The 22,616-nt window shown below is 42.0% G+C and overlaps 1 protein-coding gene across 1 annotated transcript in view; it reads right to left on the reverse strand.

Moving 5' to 3' along the window:
• The window catches only part of furinb (furin (paired basic amino acid cleaving enzyme) b), a 73,919-nt gene that overhangs the window by 24,735 nt on the left and 26,568 nt on the right, over positions 1-22,616 (reverse strand). Inside the window, exons 3-6 of the mRNA XM_076734103.1 lie at positions 14,557-14,655; positions 5,512-5,607; positions 3,572-3,700; positions 3,361-3,437 (exon numbers count right to left, since the gene is read on the reverse strand). Of these exons, the coding sequence (XP_076590218.1) occupies positions 3,361-3,437; positions 3,572-3,700; positions 5,512-5,607; positions 14,557-14,655 (401 nt within the window). The remainder of the gene's footprint in view (positions 1-3,360; positions 3,438-3,571; positions 3,701-5,511; positions 5,608-14,556; positions 14,656-22,616) is intronic.

Here is a 22,616-nt window from a genome sequence, read left to right on the forward strand (position 1 = left end):
TAGGTAAGCTTCCTTTTCACAGAATCATGTTCACTTTTTACTTATAACTAAATTGAGACACAACTGCCACGATTGAGCCGCACAGGTAATGTAGTGAAAAACATTTGTCTATTTAAAAACCTCTTCTGCTCCTTAAACCACTGAGTAAAAAACAGACTTGGCATACGAGCGTGAATGTGGATGCTCGGGGACTGTCAATTCAACACAATGTTGTGTTCTAAAATGTGTCATCAGCAAAGCCAACACCGTGCAGGTGCGACCTGCTGTGTCAAACACTGCAACAGAGGCGCTAAAGCGAAGGACGCAGGAGGAAGCTGTCTTCTTTGATTTGGGCTCTCCTCCAGTCTGGCTTGTCCTGTATCACCCCCTTGATGACTCAGGTTTATTACCTCAACACAGACTTAGATATGCATGCAGCATATTAAGAGCAGGGCTGTGTTTTTGCAGAAACCAGGACGGGTGTTTCCATTTGCATTCGGGTTCTGAAATAGGGAACGTTTCAGGCCTTAGAAGCAACGTGTCTGACACTTTGGCCAAAGGCACCGTGCCCACAGATAGTATTTAACCGTGTTGCCATTTTGCCTCTTTCTGATGTTGCAGCCTGACTTCAAATTGGATTGAGGCTTCTTTTCCTTCCACTAAGTACAGAAACTACTCCATCAGTGCAAACTTTTCAAACAGTAAAACCTTTCAAAAACATTTCATTGGATTATATTAAGAATACTTAAAAAAAAACCCTACTTAAAGTCACCAACCATTCTTTTAATAACTGCAGGGCTTCCCCAACTATCTAGAACAGGGGATGCCTGCTAGACCTCGACTAATGTCATAAGAAGTTGAAAGATTAAAGAAATTAAACTCAAGACGTGTGTCTTCTGCTGCGACTGGTGCAGGTGTTCCACTTTTCCTAGCCAGTGCCTTTCTGCTGAAGAAGCACTTTCATGGTCAGAGAAACAAATAGCCATGCACCAGCAAGGACAAAGCAATTTGACAGGGCAAGAGAAGTGTGCAAATAAGTCTCTGGTTCTTTCTCAATGCCATCCTCTATATTAGCCGACCGCACCTCTTCCTTCATCTTCCTAGCCTCGAGTTTATGTCACTTTAGTATTCAGGTGCTGATGGATTAGTTTGGAACGAAGGACGCACACGGCTGTGTAGCACGCCGATAATTTTCTAATAACGGCCGTCTCTACACAATCCTATGCTCAGGACATGTGGGTCAATTAATGTGGCCCTCCACAGGGACATTAGAGGGACAGAGACAGTGAGCGTGGCTGAATACATTTGAAGAAGAGGGGAAAGTGCTTGGTTATCCATATGTGCTTCATGAAGTTCAAACCACTTTCTGTATTCGCCTGTATTCTTTTTGGAGATGAACATAGGCTGCTACAGACAACCTGTGAGAAAGGAAATCGTGATGATAATGCCTGTGCTGCACCGCTGCTCTTGTCACTCTTTGAGGTTTTGTTGAGTGCTCTGCTGTACTGACAGGCTGTGCAAAGGAGGTGAAATCAATCCTGCTCTAGCCCCACCCTCTACACCATTATCACACTGATGTAATGGAGGAAAAGTGGGGGAAAATAGGGGGAAAAAAAAGACACTGTCGTGATGGAGCACCAATGGAATACCTGCTTGGCCAGGCTTCAACCAGCCTTCAAGTTAGCCTGGACCCACTTCAACAATATCTGCTAGAGTTGCCAACTCAATAGTACAGAGCATCTCTATGGGAAAACCCATAAATGAAAATTCAAAAATCAGCCTTGCGTGTCATCAGTACAAATGAACTGGCCTTCACGGATATGAAAGATGCCCGCCTCCAACTCTCCCTTGCTTTTTGTTGTCCTATGAATATATTCATATAATCCGAGTGTGAGGGGGCTGTGCGCATTACTCACTGTCGGCCTGTATTACACTGTGGTGATTTACATAACTCATTGGATATAATTTGTCCACAGGTCACTCCAAACACTGCAGCTCCACACTTGCACACACACAGACACACCCATGCTTTTCCTTTCATACCCATAAATTGATCCTATCTAAGATAATTGCTTCAGCGATTCCACCGACGTGTGTGTTTTTTATTACGTGTGTATGTATGAGTGCAGTTATAGCACAGTGCAGTTGGGGAGCTGAAGTGAGCCAGAGGCAGGGAGTAATCTCCTCCACTGGTGCTTTGTTCCATCAGCAGGACAGAGTGGGATCTACTTCACACTGACAGAAGGGACCGGGGTCACTCCACATGGCTGCTCGAGCTGTCGGCAAGGACAAGAAACAAGGCCTCCGCTGAAAAACCTGCTGACGCTACCCTCTTTCAAGATGAGTAAATGCTGTAGATGAATAGATCACATTTCAGATGAGGACACAACCTGTACAACAGAGGCGGTTTGGAGAGATAAACAGTGTGAGAGTTCAATTCAGAACTGTGCAGAAATGATTCCATTCTCACACAGTAGTTTCTGCAGTCTCATGAAAACTTGTTAAGCTTGCTTAGCTTCTCCCTCTGACCGACTGCAAGCGGATGCGGCGCATTGTAACCGAAATAAAGAACAAAAAACAAACAACAAACAGCTGCAAAAAAGACACAGTGGCAGTTGTCCAAGAAAAGAGAGAGATTTGAGACAAATCCTTCTGTGCATTTCAGAGGCGGGATGTAGCTTCTCATCTGCTCCAAGGGGATTGGACTAAGGCGGAGGACCATGGTGTTTGGAGAAACGGGGAGTGGGGAGGGGATGAAGGTTTAGGATTCGCCCTCACTGAAGCTTTAGCGTTCCATCATCAAATTGGGGCGAGCATGTTTTAATGCGATCATGAAGACTGGAAGGAAAAGGCAAGAATCACCGAGGGCAAGTAAACAACTAAGATATTAGCAAGAAATAAGTGCCAAAGTGGCTGCGGGGCTCTACGGGCTGAACCTTGAAAGGCAGCTACAGCAGCTTGGCTTGTGAACTGAAGCAAGAAGAGGAGAACAATCTTTCAAGACTTTGCAAAACGACTACATCACTGCTTTCAAACTTTAGATAATTGGCTTCTAAACGTAAAAAGCTTCAGCCAAAAGCACTGGACCAAAAGCTGTATCGACTCAGTGCTTCTCACCAGCATCACTCCCTGTCAACTAACATCTGTAGGAAGCTAGAGCAGAGTCAAACACAACAAGGTTTGGACAAGTGTTGCTTGGTAGAAAAGAAAATCCCAGTCCAAATTATTTTTTTTTTCTCACTTTTGCGGCTCACTTGCCCACTTTTGTAATGAGATTAATCATGTCTGTGCCTCTTTGCCAAACTTCCATAAAGTCTGAGAGCTCATTTTGAAGCAGCTCATAGTCATAGTGTTGCCAGATTGATGCTTTTGCCGAGTTACCTGTTCTCATTTCGCTGTGTGTATCTTGGTTGGGGGTCAGCATCTCCATCATTAACGTCATAGCTGGCCTCAGCATCCTAGAAGAGACACGAAAAATGTTTGGATGTCAGTTTGCTGTCAAGCTCTCACTTAACTGTGCTGTCATTTTTCTGGAAAAAGAGGTTTACAAACAGCAGAGGCTACTTTGCACTTCTTTGTGTTTTTAACTTACATAGTTGCTGATGAGGTCAGGATGGTCCTTCTCAATGCCATCGTCTAGGATAGTCACCACGACACCTCTTCCTGTATAGCCTTGAGCCCAGGCTACTTTGGTATTCAGGTCTTGATGTGTTGGGGTGGACTGGAAGACACACAAGACCTTTGCTCAGCTGTCAATCTGCTGTGACTGACACTTCCCCGACGAACCTATCTATAAGCATGAGAGGAGCTTAAATCATCTGCAAAGACCTTTAATATGAACAGAAATGCTCAATACAAAAATAAACACGACATAAAAGGAAAGCTCAGAGGTGGTTCATGAACATTTAAAATCTAATTCTAATGCATCACCCCGACACGTCTGCCTCCTCAGGCTGAGCTGCCCGGTGTGAGCATCCCGCTGCAGTTACGCTGTCAGGAAGAAGACAGACAACCTGTTGCAGGTCAGAAATCTTGGTGAGAGCATTTGCCTCTCGCAGAGGAAATAGTTGTTCGGAAGCTATGAGGAGAGGGAGGAGGGAGACGAATAGGGAATACAGAGCGGTAAAGCATGATTTGGATGAAGATTCATACTGTGAGGAGTATGAAGAGAAGTGAGCGCTGGAGGTGAGAGATGGTTCCGGATAAACACATCAAGTGGATGGACTAATGGAAAAACATCACAGACAACCTTCACTGCCCCCTCCTTTGTCTCCTGCTGATTTTTCTCCACAGGGCACAACTGCTGCATGTGCACCTCTGTGAGCATGCTCAGATACTGTAGTAAGCTTAAATTTACTTTCGACTGCCACAAAGAGCATTCAATACATATTTTTAAGTCACGTTTGCCACAAGCTGGACAAAACTTGTGGCGAATAGCATTATCAAAAACATTTTAATTCTGAGATGACATTTTCTTGCTTTGGTGAGTTTTATTCTCTCCTTTGTTTGATATTTAAGGAGTTTTGTTTGATTATACTGACACAAATCTGAGTCCATAAACCACCTTTGTTCCGTTTTCCAGTCAGAGCTGTGTAGAACAGAGAAAAAGGGTTTAAGTCCTCAGACGATTAGAGGTCTAATGCTAAATGGCAGAGGTGGTTTCACAACTTCTATTCACTGGTGATTTATGTCTGGGATAGTAAATGTTGTCATTAATCCGTTGCAGTGACAGGGGTTTTGTGCATATAAAAAAGGGAAAAAGGGGAGATTAGAGCAAATTGAAGCATCTCTGAGAAAAGCTGTGAGTAACGAAACAGACACAGAGCCAGGAACATTTTCTATCAATGTTTCACAGGTGATGCAGCTTAGTAGTCGATCTGTCCTGACATTTCATTTTACATTCAACTCAGCATCCTGGGATTAGTTGTATTATCCATTTCACTGAGGAAACCTAGTGTTGTTTGTGATGCTGATGTAACTAAGCCCTTCAGGGTTAGTCCAAAAGACAGCAATTCAATTTATGCTTATCTGAGTGACCATAGGGGAATTAATAACTTCTGCCACTGCGATAATGAATACATCTTTAAATCAGGTAACCTCACAAGCTTCTGCAGAGCTGAAAATACTGAGTGCTGTGCTGCTCAGAAGAGGGCTGAATGAGGTGGCCTTCCGCGTTTAATGAGAAATAATTACATAGCAAAAACTGAAAAAAGGTTCAGCAGAACAGTTTGGTATTTACTAATCTGAATGCAGAGAAAGGCCTCCTCTGTAGCTTTGAAATCTTAAAGAGTGGAATACAAACAGATGAAAAATCATTCTAAATTCTACCGACTGAATCTACTTGAATTTCATTGTTGGTAATACTACACGGACGTATCTTTTAGTCAACAATAATCATGCTGCTGCAGATTGCACTACGTAGGCCATCTCACAAATCATGCACATGAAATGAATGTTTGACATTTTTAACATATTTGTCCTCATGACAGACTAATGAGGTCTAGGCTTTAGAGGTAAGAGACAATCACACACCAGATACCACTGCTTCATGAAATCAGGGTCTGTTGGATCTTCATAGACATCCCTCTTCTTCCTTTTTTTCACCACTTGCTGCTCTGCCCACAGGACCTGGGGTGCCAAGAGACACACACACACACACACACACACACAGAAAATTCACAATTTACACAGTTGTCCTCACATGCTTTTCTGTCATCACCAGTGTTCTAATTTCAGAGTGTTGCCAGGTCCCACAGACTGTAGACGTGGAAAAACATGGCCTCAGCTGTGTTCAAAAAGTAATAAGTACAAAGAGAGGCAGAGATGTGAAGCAAATCTAATTTATTTCATTCCTGAGATACAGAGGGAAAGTGGCTACTGTACAGCGAGCCGGAGTCGGGGCCTTTGAAGTCCTGGAGGCTGCTGGGGTTCGCAGAGGATTGGTAGGGGTGACTGACAATAATTGTTAATATCACACGTAGTGAATGTCATTTTATTGCTTCTGTTGTTTTGCAACAACAGAAACAATAAGTGGCCAAAAAAAAAACAAAAAAAAAAAAACTACTTCCAAACATTCATGATGATTAAAAAAAATTCTGTTTCAGCTTTTTTCATGTTACATTGGCAAACCTATGGGTGAAAGCTAGCAGTGCCTCCTCCAGATGTGGCAGCGGTCGCTTTTTCCTTCAACATTCCTGTAAGCAGCAGCCCCCCCAAACAGGTAATTTCACCATGTGCACTGATAACTGAGCATTTCATATCCAAACTGTGAGGCATAATAAGATAAAGGCTGGCACTTTGCAACCTTCAGGAACTGAAGTTTGAGAAACACCTGTCTGCTGCTCGTTAATAAAGACAGCATCTGAAGTGAGGTTTGAAAGCACATGCTCCCCAGTCACTGGGGATGCACAAGCCAGTGAATTCCTAATTGCCGGTCCCAAGCCCAGATTAATGGGGAGGGCTGCACCGGGAAGGGCATTCGGTGTAAAAAGCCTATGCCAAATAAAATATGCGGATCATAAAAATCAGATTTCCATGCCAGGCTGGTCAGGGCCGTTTTGCCAGAAAAATGGAAGATGGATAATCCGCTGTGGCGATCCCTGATGGGGAACAGCCCCAAGAAGAAGAGGTTTGAAAGGGCATCAAATTCCCACTGCTTTATCAAACACTATATTTTGTTCTAATTAAACAAAAACAACGCTGCTGTTCTTCTTGCATTTGTAAATTATGGAGCAACACTGAAATAATATTTAAAAACTAACTTGGTCTGAACGAAGACTATAGCTGAGGGCATCTGCACAGATGGAGTGGAACTACAGTAGAGATACTTTTACTTCTACAGCAGTTTCAGCAGATGCTGTTGTGCATTTCTATTGTCAGTGATGAATGTATCCATTGCTGATTTTTTGCTGAAGATGACAAAGCTAAAGCGGTTCCACAAGACTCAAGCAAAGCGTGTCTAAACTTGTGAATTTCCCATACAATGGCCGGCATATTCTGAAAGTGTGACTTGGAATTCAAGCTCTTTTCAGTCAGTTTTTTCCCTCTTGCTTGTTGCTGTATGAGTTGTTCATAATCGTGAGGCGTCTCTATTTGCTTGATTTCATGCTAACATCCTCTTATCCTTTATAAAGCACATAATCTGAATGGAAACGTACTCAGCAAAGCTACCGAGGTTGCTGTGGCTCCTAACCCAGTTGATAACTTTGCCTCAGAGAATGAAGCCATTAACCTTATTCAAGTGACCCTAGACTAATTAACATTTATCTCATTTCATTACATTTATAACTGCACATGGCTGACCTCTGCACCGCTGCCCAGTGCACACCACATTATTATCAGAGCAAAATTACAACAGATGAGGGAATCAGATAAGGTGGATACAGCAATCTACTGTAAGACATGCAGTTTCCTTTATACAGCCAATTAACGCAAATGCTAGCACATTCAACTCACAGCATACTTATATAACATCAGCTTAGGAATGCTGACATGACAAAATGTGGAATGTAACAAGTGAGGTCATATGAGATATTAAGGAGTGTATTGGAACAGTAGATGGCTGTCGGCAGAGTTGTACTGGCACAGTATCAGTTTAACTGTAAACTATATTATGAACATTACATTTTCTCAACCATAGAACGTCTGTATTTGGCGCATGCTGTTCACTGTATTATGCCATGGATCACCAGAGAACGACTGGTGATAACAAAATAACTTTTAATCAATTAATTAATGTCACATCTCTTGTGATTTGGCCAACTGAGGCAGATAAGGCTCAAACTGTTAGTCTGTACATTTACAGTAGTAGTAGAAATTGTGTCCTGGAGAAAAGAAGAGAAATTCCGTATCTGTGATTTAGGAGCTGATTGTAAATTCTCTGGTGCAACATTAATGTGTGAAGCAGCAGTTAAGGTCACCATGACAATGATGTCAATGATAAGATAATAAACTACATCCAAACCACATTTATCTGGGGGATAGGATCGGTGTGAATGATCTCCTAGATCTTTTGCATCTAATAGACAAGCTTTGTGATTCTTTGTCCATAGATCAGGTGAACTGAAATACAGACTTTCTGGCTCCTTACCAGGGGTTGCCAAACTGATCGAGCATCACTTTCAGGATGGACTGGATATCTTCCACTGGTGAGTAAAGTTGGATGCGTGTTTTTTTCTGAATTAATTAACAATTCTGTGGGCTGGATGGGAACGTGGTGGGCTGGATGTGAAAGGCAGGCTGCCAGTTGACGATATGGGCTGTGTCCGGATCGACTTGCTTTTTGGTCGGGATGCGGAACGAGGTCCTGACTTTGAGAAGCCCTGATACAGAAGAACCTTTGGAGATGGAGAACGAATGGGGTGAAAGAGAGAAAGGAGGGACTACTGTGGAAACTTGAAACTGGAAATTAATCCAGAACGTGTCTAATGGGCTTACGTGGTAGTAGTGCGTGGAGTGTTTTTTATGGTTGAGAAAATATACTGCCAAGGCAGAGGACTGTCTGATGGCAAGGTTAAGCATTGAAAATATTCAAAGTGCGGTTTACACTTAAACTGGTATTGATGATTTTAGGTGGGCTTTCTTTTATGTACATGAAACACACTTTGCTGCTGCAGTTCATTGCTTATCTTCTGTGCTGGACTCCTGTCTGCTTCTTCAAGCTGTAGGTAATGCACTGACTATCAATAAGTCCCTCCTACAACCCTATTCAAAAAGACCTGAACAATCCCTTTAATGTCTGAGAAAAATAAGGTCTAATCGATATATTCCCGAAGAACAAGACAACAATGGAGAACTATTAAGAAGAGGTACAGTAGAAGCAGTACAATGAGGTCGGGGACAAGGACAAAGAGTAAATACAACCACACAAAGAAGCAATCATGAGACAAGAAAGAGGTCTCTGCATGGCCTAGGTCCGTAATCCACTTGAGCAATAAACTATTTGTTCCATCTCTTGCACAGTGTCCTGAGGGCTTTTCCTGTCTGATGACTCAGGAGAAGCCATGCTGGTATTGTTTGTAACACAGAGACACTGGTAGAGAGACAGCCTGTGCTTTGATCTACAGATCCGTGTTCTCACAGTTTATGGAGAAAGAAGAGATGCTTAAGGATAAGCCTGGTGACTTTCCATCTTATTGTAGTTATCAACAAATCCCATGAAAAAAAAACAATGAATTGATCTTATTAACAAGCATTGTCTGTGTATCCACGGCCTGATGTATCTTATTCCGCTGTGCCATATATCTCCATTGTTGTCCAAAGATTATTAAAAACCCATCAGTGAGACACAAACGATGATGAACATGGGCACAGTGGTTTATTTTGAGTAGATCCCACATACACTGCTCTGGTACTGTGAATCAGTATTTCCCAGCCATGAGATGAAAGAGAATGGAAAAACAGACACACAGATTTCTGCTACACAAACCTATGTTTACTTTTCTGACATTCCTGTAATTTCTTTTCTTGTACATTACTGGATAATTTTATTTCTTCGGGCCTCTAAAAATACAACAATCTGATCAGTCTTCAGTTGAACTGCCCACAAGCCAGGGCCAGGGGTGGCAGTGCACTACATTTACTGCTGAAAATGCTCCCCAGCAAATAGATTATTTCCTCCTGCCATTCATATTTAAATATTTATGTCTTCAGTCCATGAGTGGAAATCAGTTGAATTTGGTATTTTCATGTGATTTGTTGACAATAATGAAAACATTGAGTATTGTCAGCCATACTTACAGTAAGGCCTCGGCACAGTCAAGATACAACTCAGAGACCAATACTGTAGAAAAACTGACGGAAAAATTGAGAGCAAGAGAGAGATGGACTGTAGGGAAAGGTCCCTCTAAAACACAGCATGCAGTATTCTACCTTTACACTGCAGTTTGTGCAAAATCAACAGCAGCCACCCCAAAACAAATTGATTCTTTCCCTCGTAGAGAAGGTGTGGGGTGTGGAGAGGAGATGACAAACAACCCTCGCAAGCATAATGGTAAAAGCTTATGCAGCTGCCAATGTCATCTCGCCACTGTGTGATTATTCAAAGGGGATGATGATAAGCGGCATGTTAGCACCACAGAGCAGAGGAAAACAGACAATGAGGGTAATGTGAAAGACAGCAGCCAGATTACAGAGAGGAAACACTGTAACAAGCTTAAAGCTTAGCATTGACTAATCCAAATCCAACCATTGTGTTTTCACTGCCTTTTAAATGTGTTTTCTTTGAACCAGGTGAAGCAGAACCTTTTCTTTCCCCTTTTCAAGAGATCAGATGGTCTCACACACATATGAATTTACAAAAGCACATTAATAAACACACAAGCCCACTCACTTGTGCAGTGATGTGTTTTGGCAGCGGTCATGCTTTGCCTGAGGTTTGGTCTGTTTCTGGTTGTGTAGGTGGGTGGGTGACCTCGGGACAAACTGTTGCTCCTTAGCTAGAAACCCGATGCCCTGAATAGCCGGGGGTTCAAACACGGTGTTAACTTGAACTACTGACTGAGATGAACCCCTGAGATGGATTCTCTTCTGTCAAAATGTCTTCATAGTAGATACATCTTCATCTTCACGGCTCTGCTGTTTGGACTCCAGTTTTAAATTCAAGATGCTTTCTCTCTCACCTCGAATTTCCAAATGACAAACACAGTATAAAGGAAATAGGCAATCTAGCTGCACAGTAAACCTCACTTTCCATCTTCCAGATTAATTCTGGTCCTTGTCGGCCACTAAGGAGCACATTAACTTTCGAGTGTCTGTTTCTTATTAGTCCTGCGGATTTGCCAACAGTTCATTCTGCATTTTATGTCTTACCATTATACACAACTCTAAAACCAGTATTGCACATCATTAAATCCTCCTCAGTAACAATTAATCTCAATACCAAATCTCATTTGTTGTTGATTTTACAGATCTCACATCAAAGCTTATAACCATTTTAGTGCCAGACTACTCTCCAAGGCAGACACCTCTGAACCCATATGCCCTCAGAGCCTTGTTAATGTCCATTTTGCTTGACCCCTGACACCACTGGCCTCAGTGAATGTCACCATATCTCACTAATTATTTCTCAGGGCCACAGAGCTTGTCAGAGTACATCAGTCCTCTCCTTAGCCAGCTTGAGCTGAGCTCAGGGAAAACTAGACAGTAGTCCTTGGACTCTACTTGGCAGGCCTACCTTGCTACAGATGGCCCGAGTCTGTTCTCACTTCTTAACTGCCCCCATTTAACACCAGTCAGGTACCTCTTAAGATGCTTTTAAATAGCAGCAGTAACCATTGCTGCTTCCAGTGTTTTCAATGTAAACATGCCATCAGCTTGTTGCTGAGTCAGGCGGCAGCAGCACTGACAGAGAGGGTGCATACCACATTTGTGTGCACATATAGCTATTTGCTGCTGCTTCCTGGGTTGACACTACTTTGGCAGGTAGCTGGTTTTGCCATATCATGAGATCATACAAGATTCTTGCCAGGCTTCATGTTATACACTTCAGACCACTCAGTGTGCTATGAAGAACTACTGGCATCTAGGGTAGGCGCAACAGCACAACTCTGTCTTCCAAAGCAATAATAGTGGCTCCTAAGGAGATTAGTGTAGATGCTGCTGTGGCAATATTTACGTATATCAGAATTGGAGAGTTTCTTCAGTGAAAGAAGAGCTAAGAACGGCACTGAAGGCTCATCCGCTCATCCTGATGGCCAAGAATTTTGTTCTCCTCCAAAGTCATATGGTTCTTTGATCTTATAGGTTGAAGTTAATCCGTGACAGATGGTGATAGACAGATGGTTCATTCAATCACCTGCCAAGTATTTTTTTTTAAGTGCCTGCCCTTTTCCCAACTGTTTCCAAGGACAACTTCCCACATGCTTCTGTGTGAACCATGTGGCGCTTAAGGTTAGGGTTGACAATTGTTCAACTAGTTAGCCGATCAGTCTGACATCAATGGGAAACTTTTTCAGGGTAACTGATTTTTTTGTGATGATTTTAACTAACCAAACTACATTACATTCATTTAGCTGATGCTTCTATCAAATGCACCTTACAGTAAGTGCGTTGAATTATGTGGATAAAACCCACAAATTGCAAGAATTGTGCAAGTACATTAACTGTATCAAATAAGGTGAACTGCTTCGTAATGCTCTAAGTGCTACAATTACTGCACCACAGTTGTTTACCTTCAACAACCAGTCAAGTTGTAGTTTACATCCATTTCTGTCCAGACGATGTAATATAAGGAGAGAAGATTTTGACAGAATTTAATAAACAGTTTTAGGTGCATTTTTTGGTGAAACAGAAGTTATTACTATATGGACGTAAGATTCCAGTGAATAATTTCCAGTAAGAAACATTTTGTCTTCACTTAGAGACTATTTTGACAGAGGACTGATACAGAGCTTCATCACATAGAGCAACAACACACTTGCGGAGGACTACAATGCTTCAAATGTGGATGTCACTGCGAAGAAGCTACAAATTATAAAACATGGATGACTCACAGACATCTTCAACCAGGCAGCACAGATCTATACAATCACCGCAGTGTCAAGATGGGCACCCAAGATTAATGTCACTAATTCAGTTTACGACCAAACGTGAAATACAGTCACAAGCTCACCTTCTGTTCCTGAGTTAAGGCATTGGATAACGGCCAGGGAAGTGTTTTTGCAGAACATTATGATGTCACAGTGAAGATGACCTTTGACCACCGAATTCTAATCAGTACATCCTTGAGTCCAAGTGAACGTTTGTGCCAAATTTGAAGAAATTCCTTCACGACATTCGTATGATTTTGCGTTCATGAGAATGAGACAGAGGTCACAGTGACCTTGACCACTGACGACCACTAAAATCTAATCAGTTTAATTTGAGCCAAGTCTGAAGACATTCCCTGACGGTGTTCCTGAGACAGTCATACCATGCCACTGAGAATTCACTCAGTGGAGGTGAAGAGCATTTTCTTTGCAACACCTGAAAACATTACAATAGAAAACCAACACTGTGGACAGAACTATTTTCATTATTTACTAGAAATCAGAGAAAACCGTTCACAGTGAGGTTTGTGGAGTATCCCTGTTTTTGTTACTGAGACTTGTGTGGCATTTTGCCCAGTCAGGTCCGAATAACATTTCCTCCCTCAACAGCTCAGGTGTGAATAAAAGCAGTAAAGCCCATAACACAGCTTGCAAAAGGTTATGACATTCTTCTAATATTAACCTTTTTATTTGTTACGGTTCTTGCTCCCCCCCACATGCACGCACACGAAATGAAGAGGTAGGAAGTTCATCCGAAGAGTGTTTTTGCTTCGTTGTCCTACATTGCTTCTGTGTACTGTTGATTAGATAATATACTGTATGCTTCCCAAATAATGTGAGCTTTGGACATCGAGTAAAATTACATTTTTCCTATAGGCCTGATACTAACTCCTGTTGCCGTCACAAGACAACAGTGAAAAAACTACATCTAAATTTTACATCTTTTTACCATTGTTATGTTCATGAAATGTCTCCTGTTAAAGATCATATCTTGTGTTTCCTTGAGGATTTTTCTCCCTTCAGTGTGAGGGGGCTCAGGTTGACATGTTTCGATACTGGATTTTGTGTGTTTACTTGTAAGAAGGATTCAAGACTAATGTGTTTAATGTGAATTTAATCAGTATGAAGAATGTTAACCAACAACCAACAGGAACTATATTTAAAGAAACCAAAGAAACTTTCTAAATAGAGAAAAAGGTGCTTGTTATTCATAAAGGCTGATTCACAGCAGGACAGAAGTGCTCTCTGCCCTGCTCCACTCTCTCTTCTGGCATCCACTGTCATTTGAAAAAGCGAAAGAAAAAGCAAGTTTTCCAAAATCTGACAAGAGTTTAATTCTCTCCGGTTTAAAAAAATAAAATCAATACAGGCTGTTTTTTTTCCCCTACAATATACTGACGGTGGATACTTTCAGATTTTTCTTCTGTGCAGGAACTGTGCAAACATGGTACAGATATAGGTCTGGCAATGCGAGACTGCTTATCTCTTAATCCCTTGTAAGTAAAAAAAAAAAAAAACAACCTTCCCTCCACTACGTTGGCATTTCCATGCTGACTCAACTACATCTGGTATACACAGAAACTGAGGATTCTGCAGAGCTACAGTATGTCAGGTATAAATTGGTGGTTGGAATGCGTGCAAATTCAGAATCAGACATCCAAATGAAGATAATTCAGGGATGGAAAATGTTCTGTGTTTAGATGTTAGACTGATAAATGCCGATTTTCCTCTCTAGTTAACATTCAGGTGCAAAAAAGACTGGAGAAAAAAGAAGGGCAAACACAGAGACACTCCCAGCTGTTGTGCTGTTTGGGAGAGTTTATGCTGCATATTTACAGCTCTGTGGCACATCGGATTGGGTCAGAGGGACAGATGGAAGGACCGGTGTGAACTGAAAAGAATACGGAGTTTGACAAGCTGTCATTGATGATGGCATCCTTTTCTCTTGCGATATACACAATCTCAGTGTGTAATCCAATCTGTCTTTTGGCCTTGTGTTGCCAACATGGAGTGCTGCAATGAGCTGTGTGAGAGCTGACACCAGTCTTACCTGTGGTTCTTTTTGCAGTCTGATGTGCATCCCCCTGTGGCCAGACAAAGCCCTCTTCTCCACGGCGTGATGCCTGAAGTGATAATAATCTCCAAAAACCTGCACAAACACAAAGGGAAAGGCAATGATTTCACCTGCAGCAACAGGACGGTCAGATAACGCTCCAAGCTTGTGAAGGCATTCATGTGCACACATGAGCAAACGTACTGATAGCGTTCATTTCAAGTGGCATGAAACAGTCCACTTGGACATCGGAGCCTGCTGTTTTCTGTCAATATTCAAAGCTAAGTGACTATCTGTTACCTCACTGGCTAGCAGAAATGTGAGCATGTCTTCACTTTATCACAGATAATACAACCATTATTTTATTAGCACCCATAACACACGGCATGGGTTTTTGCCACAGGCGCTCCGTAAAAGCCACATGAGAGTTGTAGTCATTGAATGCTCACAAAATGGGTCTCTTCTTGTTTAAATGAGGTGTTAAATTGTCACTCGCCAGTACAGTGTTAGATATCTGTTCATCTTGGGATTTGAACAGACCCCAGATTCATGTTTCAGCTTTTCAGAGAGAATGATAAAAGAACCCGTCTGTTCCACTGAGCAACAAAACCCAGAGGAAGAGAAGCACTCCGGACGTGGGGTGAACAGAACTTAAGCTCTCTGCAGACGAGAGAAATGTCAGACAGACACACACACAAGTGCGGCAATAGCTAGACATCCGTTATACAACTGCAGATGGACACTATCTATGAAAAATTATTAGACGCATCCATTAGAAGTAGAGTCCCTTAAGAGCTACACTGAAGCATTCATTCTGCCGTCATTGTTCCTTCACACATCCTGCTCGTAAAAGAGCGTTTAAGGACGAGCAATTGTCTGACAGCTGTCACCAAACTGGCCTAAAGCCCCAGGGAGCGCTTCCTTTTTGTCAGCCTTGCTCAGAAATGACACATGAAGCAGCCTGTACTTCCCCTAGTCATGGTCAAGGACAGCTGACCTGCGAGCAAGACAGAGACTAAATAATACAAAGATGCAGAGATAAATGTGCAGTAAAAGACCAAAATAACCAAACAAAAAGTGGAGGAAGAGGAACATGAAGAACAGCGTAGCCACTCTTTTCGTGGGTATTCACATGAGAGCAGCTTCCATTTGAAGAGGAAGCGTTGCAATCTGTACAGTAGTGCCACTGGGGACTGGCTCACCTTCACAAGCCCAGTGGAGCGGAGGAAGAGGAGGAGGAGGGGGGGTTGACGAAGGGATGGGCGAGGGTGGGTGGGGGTTTGACAGACCGACCAGGCAGGATGGATGTTTGTGAGGAGGAGAAGAGCAGACGCAGCAGGATGGAAGGCTCTCCTGGGGCTGCAGGCTGATTCTGCCGGCTGGCTGTCTGCGAACCAACCAGACTGGAGGATGGAGCTCAGAGGCCTCGTCTGGCAGCCTGGTGCTCGCCAATTTGACTTCATTTGTCAAAGATTTGTAATTAAGACTTGATTTTAAAATCTCAGTGTGATAATTTCAACATAAACCCGAGTAACCATCAGCCTTAAATCACTCAGTGTCTTCTTCTTTCTTCCCTCTGCAGTTCACACTGCGCACAATTATTATTAATTATGTGTCGAATAGACGAATATGCTTTTGTGAGAAGACAGCTTTGGATGATGATGATTAAAAATGTGACAAGTGCAAGAGAAAATGTCGCCAAGATTTCTTGCATTTAAACTTACATAGACGTAGGTAAAATAGTTTATGTCTTCAAGTCAAGCTAATGATGATAATTATCATTAAACTCACAGATCAAGCAGATGGAAACATGTCAAATAGGCTATATACTATTGATTGAAGTAATTCAGTTAGTAGTACTGGACAAAAAGGTCAATTTATGTGAGTATAGGATAGCCTCCTTGGGGACTCTGTTGATCAAAGTCCTCAGTTGACGCTGACATCTTCAGTAAATTAGACAATCAGAGACTGACCTGACAGGCACGTCGTCTCGAAAAAGAACGTCAAAGCCATGCAAAAGAAAATGGCCTCTGAATGATGCAAGATTGAGGTGGGACCTAAGAAATTAATGAGACCCACTCTCACATTGATTGCAGCAGGGCAAAAAGCTAATTTGTGTTACACCGGGGTGGCTTTTCTGTGGGACAAACCTATTTCCTAGAGTGCTGATGTCCTCATTTAGACCAAGAGTCTATGGGTCTTGGGAAATTGAGACGAAGATTGAAATGTTGGTGTAGCTCCCCATGAGTGTGGCTGAGTCATGGCTCTCTACAGTCTGAACCAGAATGAATCATATGGTGTGTGTGTGTGTGTGTGTGTGTGCGTGCATGCGTGCCAGCGATAATAATTGAGAGCACTGAGGGTCATTAGTCACCCTGCCACTATGCTCTGAGTCTGCATTAGAGGCATACTGCCCTTTACACTCCCCACTGGGCAGTGCCAGAAGTTGCTTTCTCAGGTGCTTCTTACTTTAGTTGTTTCACGCCCATCTCCATCCTGCCTATACCTTCATGTAGCCTTGAGGTAAATCTTTACCAGAAGTCAGCACTAGATAATCCTTTTACAATAAACACAAGTCCGAATAATTCAGAATCTAAACTAGAAGGGCAGCGTGCAGACCTCTGCCAAGGCCAATAGTCCACTCTTCTATGATAAACAAGAGTGCAAACACAAACTCGGTCAATCTAACCGCTTGTGAAGTGTACAGGTTGAATACTTTTCCTTAATATCTTTGGTGGATTTTACTGCAGACAATTTGGATGTGAGTAAGAGTAAAACTAGTTGCATGATAAATGCGTATGTACGTTTCCATAGCCACAACTGCCAGGAAATGTCACAACTGTACCAGCTCTCCCATGAAACCACTGCTCCATAACGACTGCTTTTGTATGACGTTTGAGCAGCTACATGTGGAAGCTACTGCAGAGGATTACTGGCATCCGTAAATGTGGAATGTGATATGGAGTCACTGTATTTCTATTTGCTATGTTTTCTCACAACTGAACCGTCAATAGCAAAAACCAAACCATCTACTGGATCTCCAGACGTACTGCATTTATTCCGCCAGGGCCAAATGTCCTTGTGTCTTTGCCTTGCGATTTAGATCTGCTTCAAAATTTGGGTTCTTCCTAGGCCTGTGCTACACCCTCCCACTAAATTTCATGAAAATCAACAGTTTCTCTGTAATCCTGCTGACAGACAAACAAACCAACAAACTGGACTGAAACATAACCTCCTTTGCTGCAGTAATTAAGATTATTGCGCATGCATAGGTTTAGTATGTGCATATATGCTATAGCACATGATCTTATGATTTAAAATATGTATCTACACAGACGATTGCTACATTCATGAAAAGGGAGAACAGAGGGGAGCTGCAGCAAATTTATATTTTTCAGACGTGCCCAGAGGTTTCCCTCAGGCTAAATCCAAATCTGCACATTATAGACTTGAACCATTCAATCTCTAACTGCATGTGCGTAAGAAGAGCAAGTATAAAAGGGACAAAAGAGAGCACCGCTGACATCAGCAGGAATGTTGCACTCTACTAAACGCACACAGTAACCTATTATATGTGAATAAAGTACAAACCAACAAGCTGATAGCAGCTATTTACATATCTCACTCGAATTTTAATAGAATCTTGGTGGGCTTTGGAGACTAGGGTGGACTTATATTCAGATCACAGGTGTATAATGTTGAATAAGAGGTTCACTTATACTGTATTGAGATTTCAAAGAAACATATATCATACCCTTTTCACTTCATCCAAATGAATATTTCTTTAGAGTTTATGTTCTTGGATACTAAAAGCAGTAGACAGTGTGTACAGTAAAAATGTCCTTTTAAACTCCAGTGAAAGTAGCCCTTCTTATGTATTCTCAGATATAGTATATGGGGCACAGTAATTTACTTTTTTTCCTGTCTTTGAAACACCTGAGCTTTAAAGTCGTCCATAGGCGAACTTTGCATTTACATCCTAAAATCTACTGAGATTCTGCTGAGGTCTCTCTCTGTTCTGTGTTGACTGAGAATCAGACTTTTTCTGAACTAACACATCTATCTAATCTGAACTAAAACTAATAACAAGATATCAGCAGCATGAAATATGACATGAAATACTTCTTGCTGTAAATACTTACAATAAAGAGTAATAAATATTTACAATAATGCCCTAACTGCTTTTGTCACAGCAATGTATTTTGTGTCAACTGATACTAAGGCAACAAAATTATCTTTTTTTTTTTTGCCAGGATGATTGAAGGCCTAAAGGTTTGGTTTATTGCAGTAAATCTTTAAAAAGAGAAAGAGGCTCATCTGCGCTGGTCATAATTGTGACTACAAGGCACAAAAAGACTGCACATAAGCCTTGATGCAACTGTAACTTCCACAATGGGACAGCCCTCTCTTACAGTGCACTGTGAGTCTGCAAGTGTGGTCACCAAGACGGGACCCTTTATTACATGACGCTAATCAGCATGTACCATGGAAAAATATTTCTCCTTGTCTGCTCTTGGTTGCAATCCCTGGTTCAGCTGCATGAAGAACTTGAATTCTGTTACTGTTTTTAAAAAGACATTATTTATGAACTGAGATTTGTCCTAATTGGGTTCATCTGATGTGAATGTCAAGTATTTCAAGTCTGTGATTTGAGCAAGTTTGAACTTACAAGAATGAGACAGACAAATGTGGGAGTCTACATGTTGGCTGAGCGTGAGTGCAACTGGCATTAAGATCGCTTATCAAAAGCTTTCTGTCAGTCCGAGAGCTATGTGAAGCATCAAAGAGGCACCAACTGGCTGCACTTTCACAATTTCTTCAGCCCACTCACCATAGCAGTGTTTCACTTTTGATTTTTCTCTAATAATCCTTTATCCTACCTGTTTTGTGGGGCAATAAAAGTTAAAAATGGTGTTTACCACAGCATGTTCCATATCAGAGGTCACTCGCACTGCATCTTTCTACAATGCACTGGGGAATTTGAGCTATCTGCTAACGTTATCAGTCAGAGTGGCTGTTAGACTTCAAGGTGACTGCAAGTAATGACACGGTGTGTCTCTTCTATCCCATATTCTGCTGTGTCCTATCCTGGTCTCTTCTATGGCGGCTGCCTTGGTCTCTAGCGACCTCCTGCCACATTTGTTAAGTCAATATTGGCCACAGGGGATTGGCTTCAGATCGGTGGTGCTGAAAACAGAAATGTGGCAAGCTTTCACTGGGCTGTGACCTCATGTTATTTCACGTTGCTGTGTATGTGCACTTAAGTGTTTCAGCAACTCTCCAACGTTACAGACTGTTCACCCTCATTAATCTAGCAAGGATACAATTATGCACTACACTTGGAAATAAATGTGCCTGAAATTTGTGCTAGATATGATGTGGTTCTTTCAAGTGATGGAAAAAGGTACGTCATAGAATCTAATTTTTCTCATCACCGAATTGAAATTCTACAGGGAGAGTCAAAAAAATTCCAGTACTCAGAGAAGTGGCAGAGTAGAGGCAGAAGAGAATGAGTATATATGAAGGGATTCAAGCAGACTAATGCAATGACACACTGTGAGTGTGCATGTTTCTGTCATAGGCTAGTTTTGAGGGACACATTGCAGAGTCAAGACCAGTTAATTGGGCACAGCTTGTCCAACTGGGGACAAAAGATGTGTCCCAAAATAGATAAAAAGCTTAAGTGGTTAAGGTCAGATTTAGGGCAAGGTCAAGGCTGGGGTTATGCAAGTAGGGCTTATGGTTAGGGTCAGGAAATGATGGAGGTCTAGGTAACATCACCAAAAGTATTACATAGACACAAGTAAGGACTGGAACAAGTTTTGTGCAGTGTAGGGACAGTTTTGGACATCGCCCACAAATCATAAGGCTGTTTAAGATTAAGACACGGTAGATTAGGTTAGAATTAGGTTTAGGTAAGAGTAAAGGTTAGGGATAGGCATTTAGTTGTGATGGCATAGGTTAGGGTAAGAGGCTAGGGAATATTACTATTATTATTAGTCATAATTATGTCAATGATGGTCCTCACAAGGACAGAAATATAAGTGTGCGTGTGCTCAGAATTGGAATGAAATACAAATATCCAGTATTCAGCATGGGAGCTTAAAGGTCCACCATGCTATTATTGACTGTGACAGAGTTCCATATTAAGTGTATTCCCTTAAGCTTGGGCAAAGTGCACAGAGGCAGATCCACCTTATTGGAAATGGCATCAATCAGTCCCATCTTTCAAGGAAACACACTAGCAATCAATGGTTAGTTAGAGACACAGCAATAACAGGAATTCTCTATAAACACTGAGCACCTTAATTCACAGCCTGTGATATATATGAATCCACTAACATTGACGGAAGATACTACAGTAGACCAATAAATGTGAAGCACAATACTCCTCTGTACAGTGGGAAGGCACTCTGGGCAGCCTCTGTTGCACATCTGAGATAGAAATGTCAGCGGCACAGCAGAGCTCATTGATTGCCACACAGCCCACCAACCCTTTCTCTTCTTTCCCCTTTCCTTTTATTTATGTTGCTTATTCACAGAAAACACATATCAAGGCAAAACCCTACAGAAATGGGTGCTTTCTTTGTTGCTCACAGTTTATATACACACACAGCAAATGTGTTGAGCAGTGGTATAGTGCGGTACTAGCTGTTAGGCTAATAAAACAGTCACGTTATTATCGTCCACTGAGCCACTGGGTTGCCATCTTTTAGACTAATTACAGCTGAAACTCTGGGGTTCCGCTTAGTGGGAGTAGCTCATTATTTTTCTCTGAAATAGAGGCTAATTGAGTGTTTTCAAATGAAGGGTAATTATTTGTTTGCATCTTAGCTCTGATTCTGCATGGTTCCGCCTCGGCCACATTCGCCAGCTCAAGGGACTTGTTGTCTTGGGAAACAGCCGAGCCACAAAAAACTGTTCTGGCTAATTATGCGGCTGAATTGCAAAGATTAAACAAAATGCCTATGAAGACCGTACCTGCAGTGGTGGTGAAGAAACAGGACAAGCAGCGTGAAAGGTGTGAAAACTGATTTAGGCCATTGCATAAATCTTCTGTAACAAAACTAAGGAAGGGTTATTCGAGCAGTTGTGGGAAAAGCACAAAGACCTTGAAGGTAAAGAGATTGTAAATCAAGGTGTGTCCGGCAAGACCTATTCCTATTCTGGGAGAGTTGAAAACAGTGAGAGTATGAAAGAAAGGAGAGAAATGATAGTGAGGCAGGAAAAAAAAATACATCACAGCAGACTAGATGTGCAGAGATGGTGGAACACTAAGTAGGAAATGGCTACAAAAGGCATGCGTCACGACAGACAGTAAGATAGCATAAATATATAGCCCCTACTGATGCCTGACCTTTGGCTGCTATTACCATAAAACTAAATTTATACAGTTCTGCCACAGTAAATGACTACTGCCTTGTAATTCTTATCAATGATGGTATCACCCTCTGAGACTCTATGCCTGAATAAAACATGGTGAATCTACACCGTGTCTCCAACATCTTGATGCAAACGGTTTAGAGTTAGATTAGACCAGAAAATTAAACAGGCAGAGTTTATGAATCTTGTGCATTTGCTGCAGACACAAAAAAATGTTGAAAAAGTAGCATTCCTGGTGCAACTTATCTCTGTGGTATGATTTCTCAGAGAACAGATAAGGGACAGTGCAAGGAGAGGGGTGCTTATCAAAAACCACACACACACACACACACACACACACACACACACACACACACACACACACACACACACACACACACACACACCTGCGCGTACACGTGGAGTAAAGGTACATCATCACTCAGCCAAACCTTGCTCAGAGTGGCACTGATCCATCCAGCCAGCATCTCGAACTCACAAACAAGCTGGTGTTCAAAGTAATTCACACATGTGCATGCAGGCACAGGCGCGCGCACACACACACACACACGCACATAGAGCCTTAGCCTTGAGAAAGGGAGACTGAGACAGATAAAAAGACCTTGCATGTGAGGGAGTGTGTGAGTGTGTGTGTGAGAGAGAGACATATTAAATATTTCAGATGGCTCCTTGCC

Source organism: Chaetodon auriga, chromosome 6, assembly GCF_051107435.1.
Source record: "Chaetodon auriga isolate fChaAug3 chromosome 6, fChaAug3.hap1, whole genome shotgun sequence".
Lineage (NCBI taxonomy): Eukaryota > Metazoa > Chordata > Actinopteri > Chaetodontiformes > Chaetodontidae > Chaetodon > Chaetodon auriga.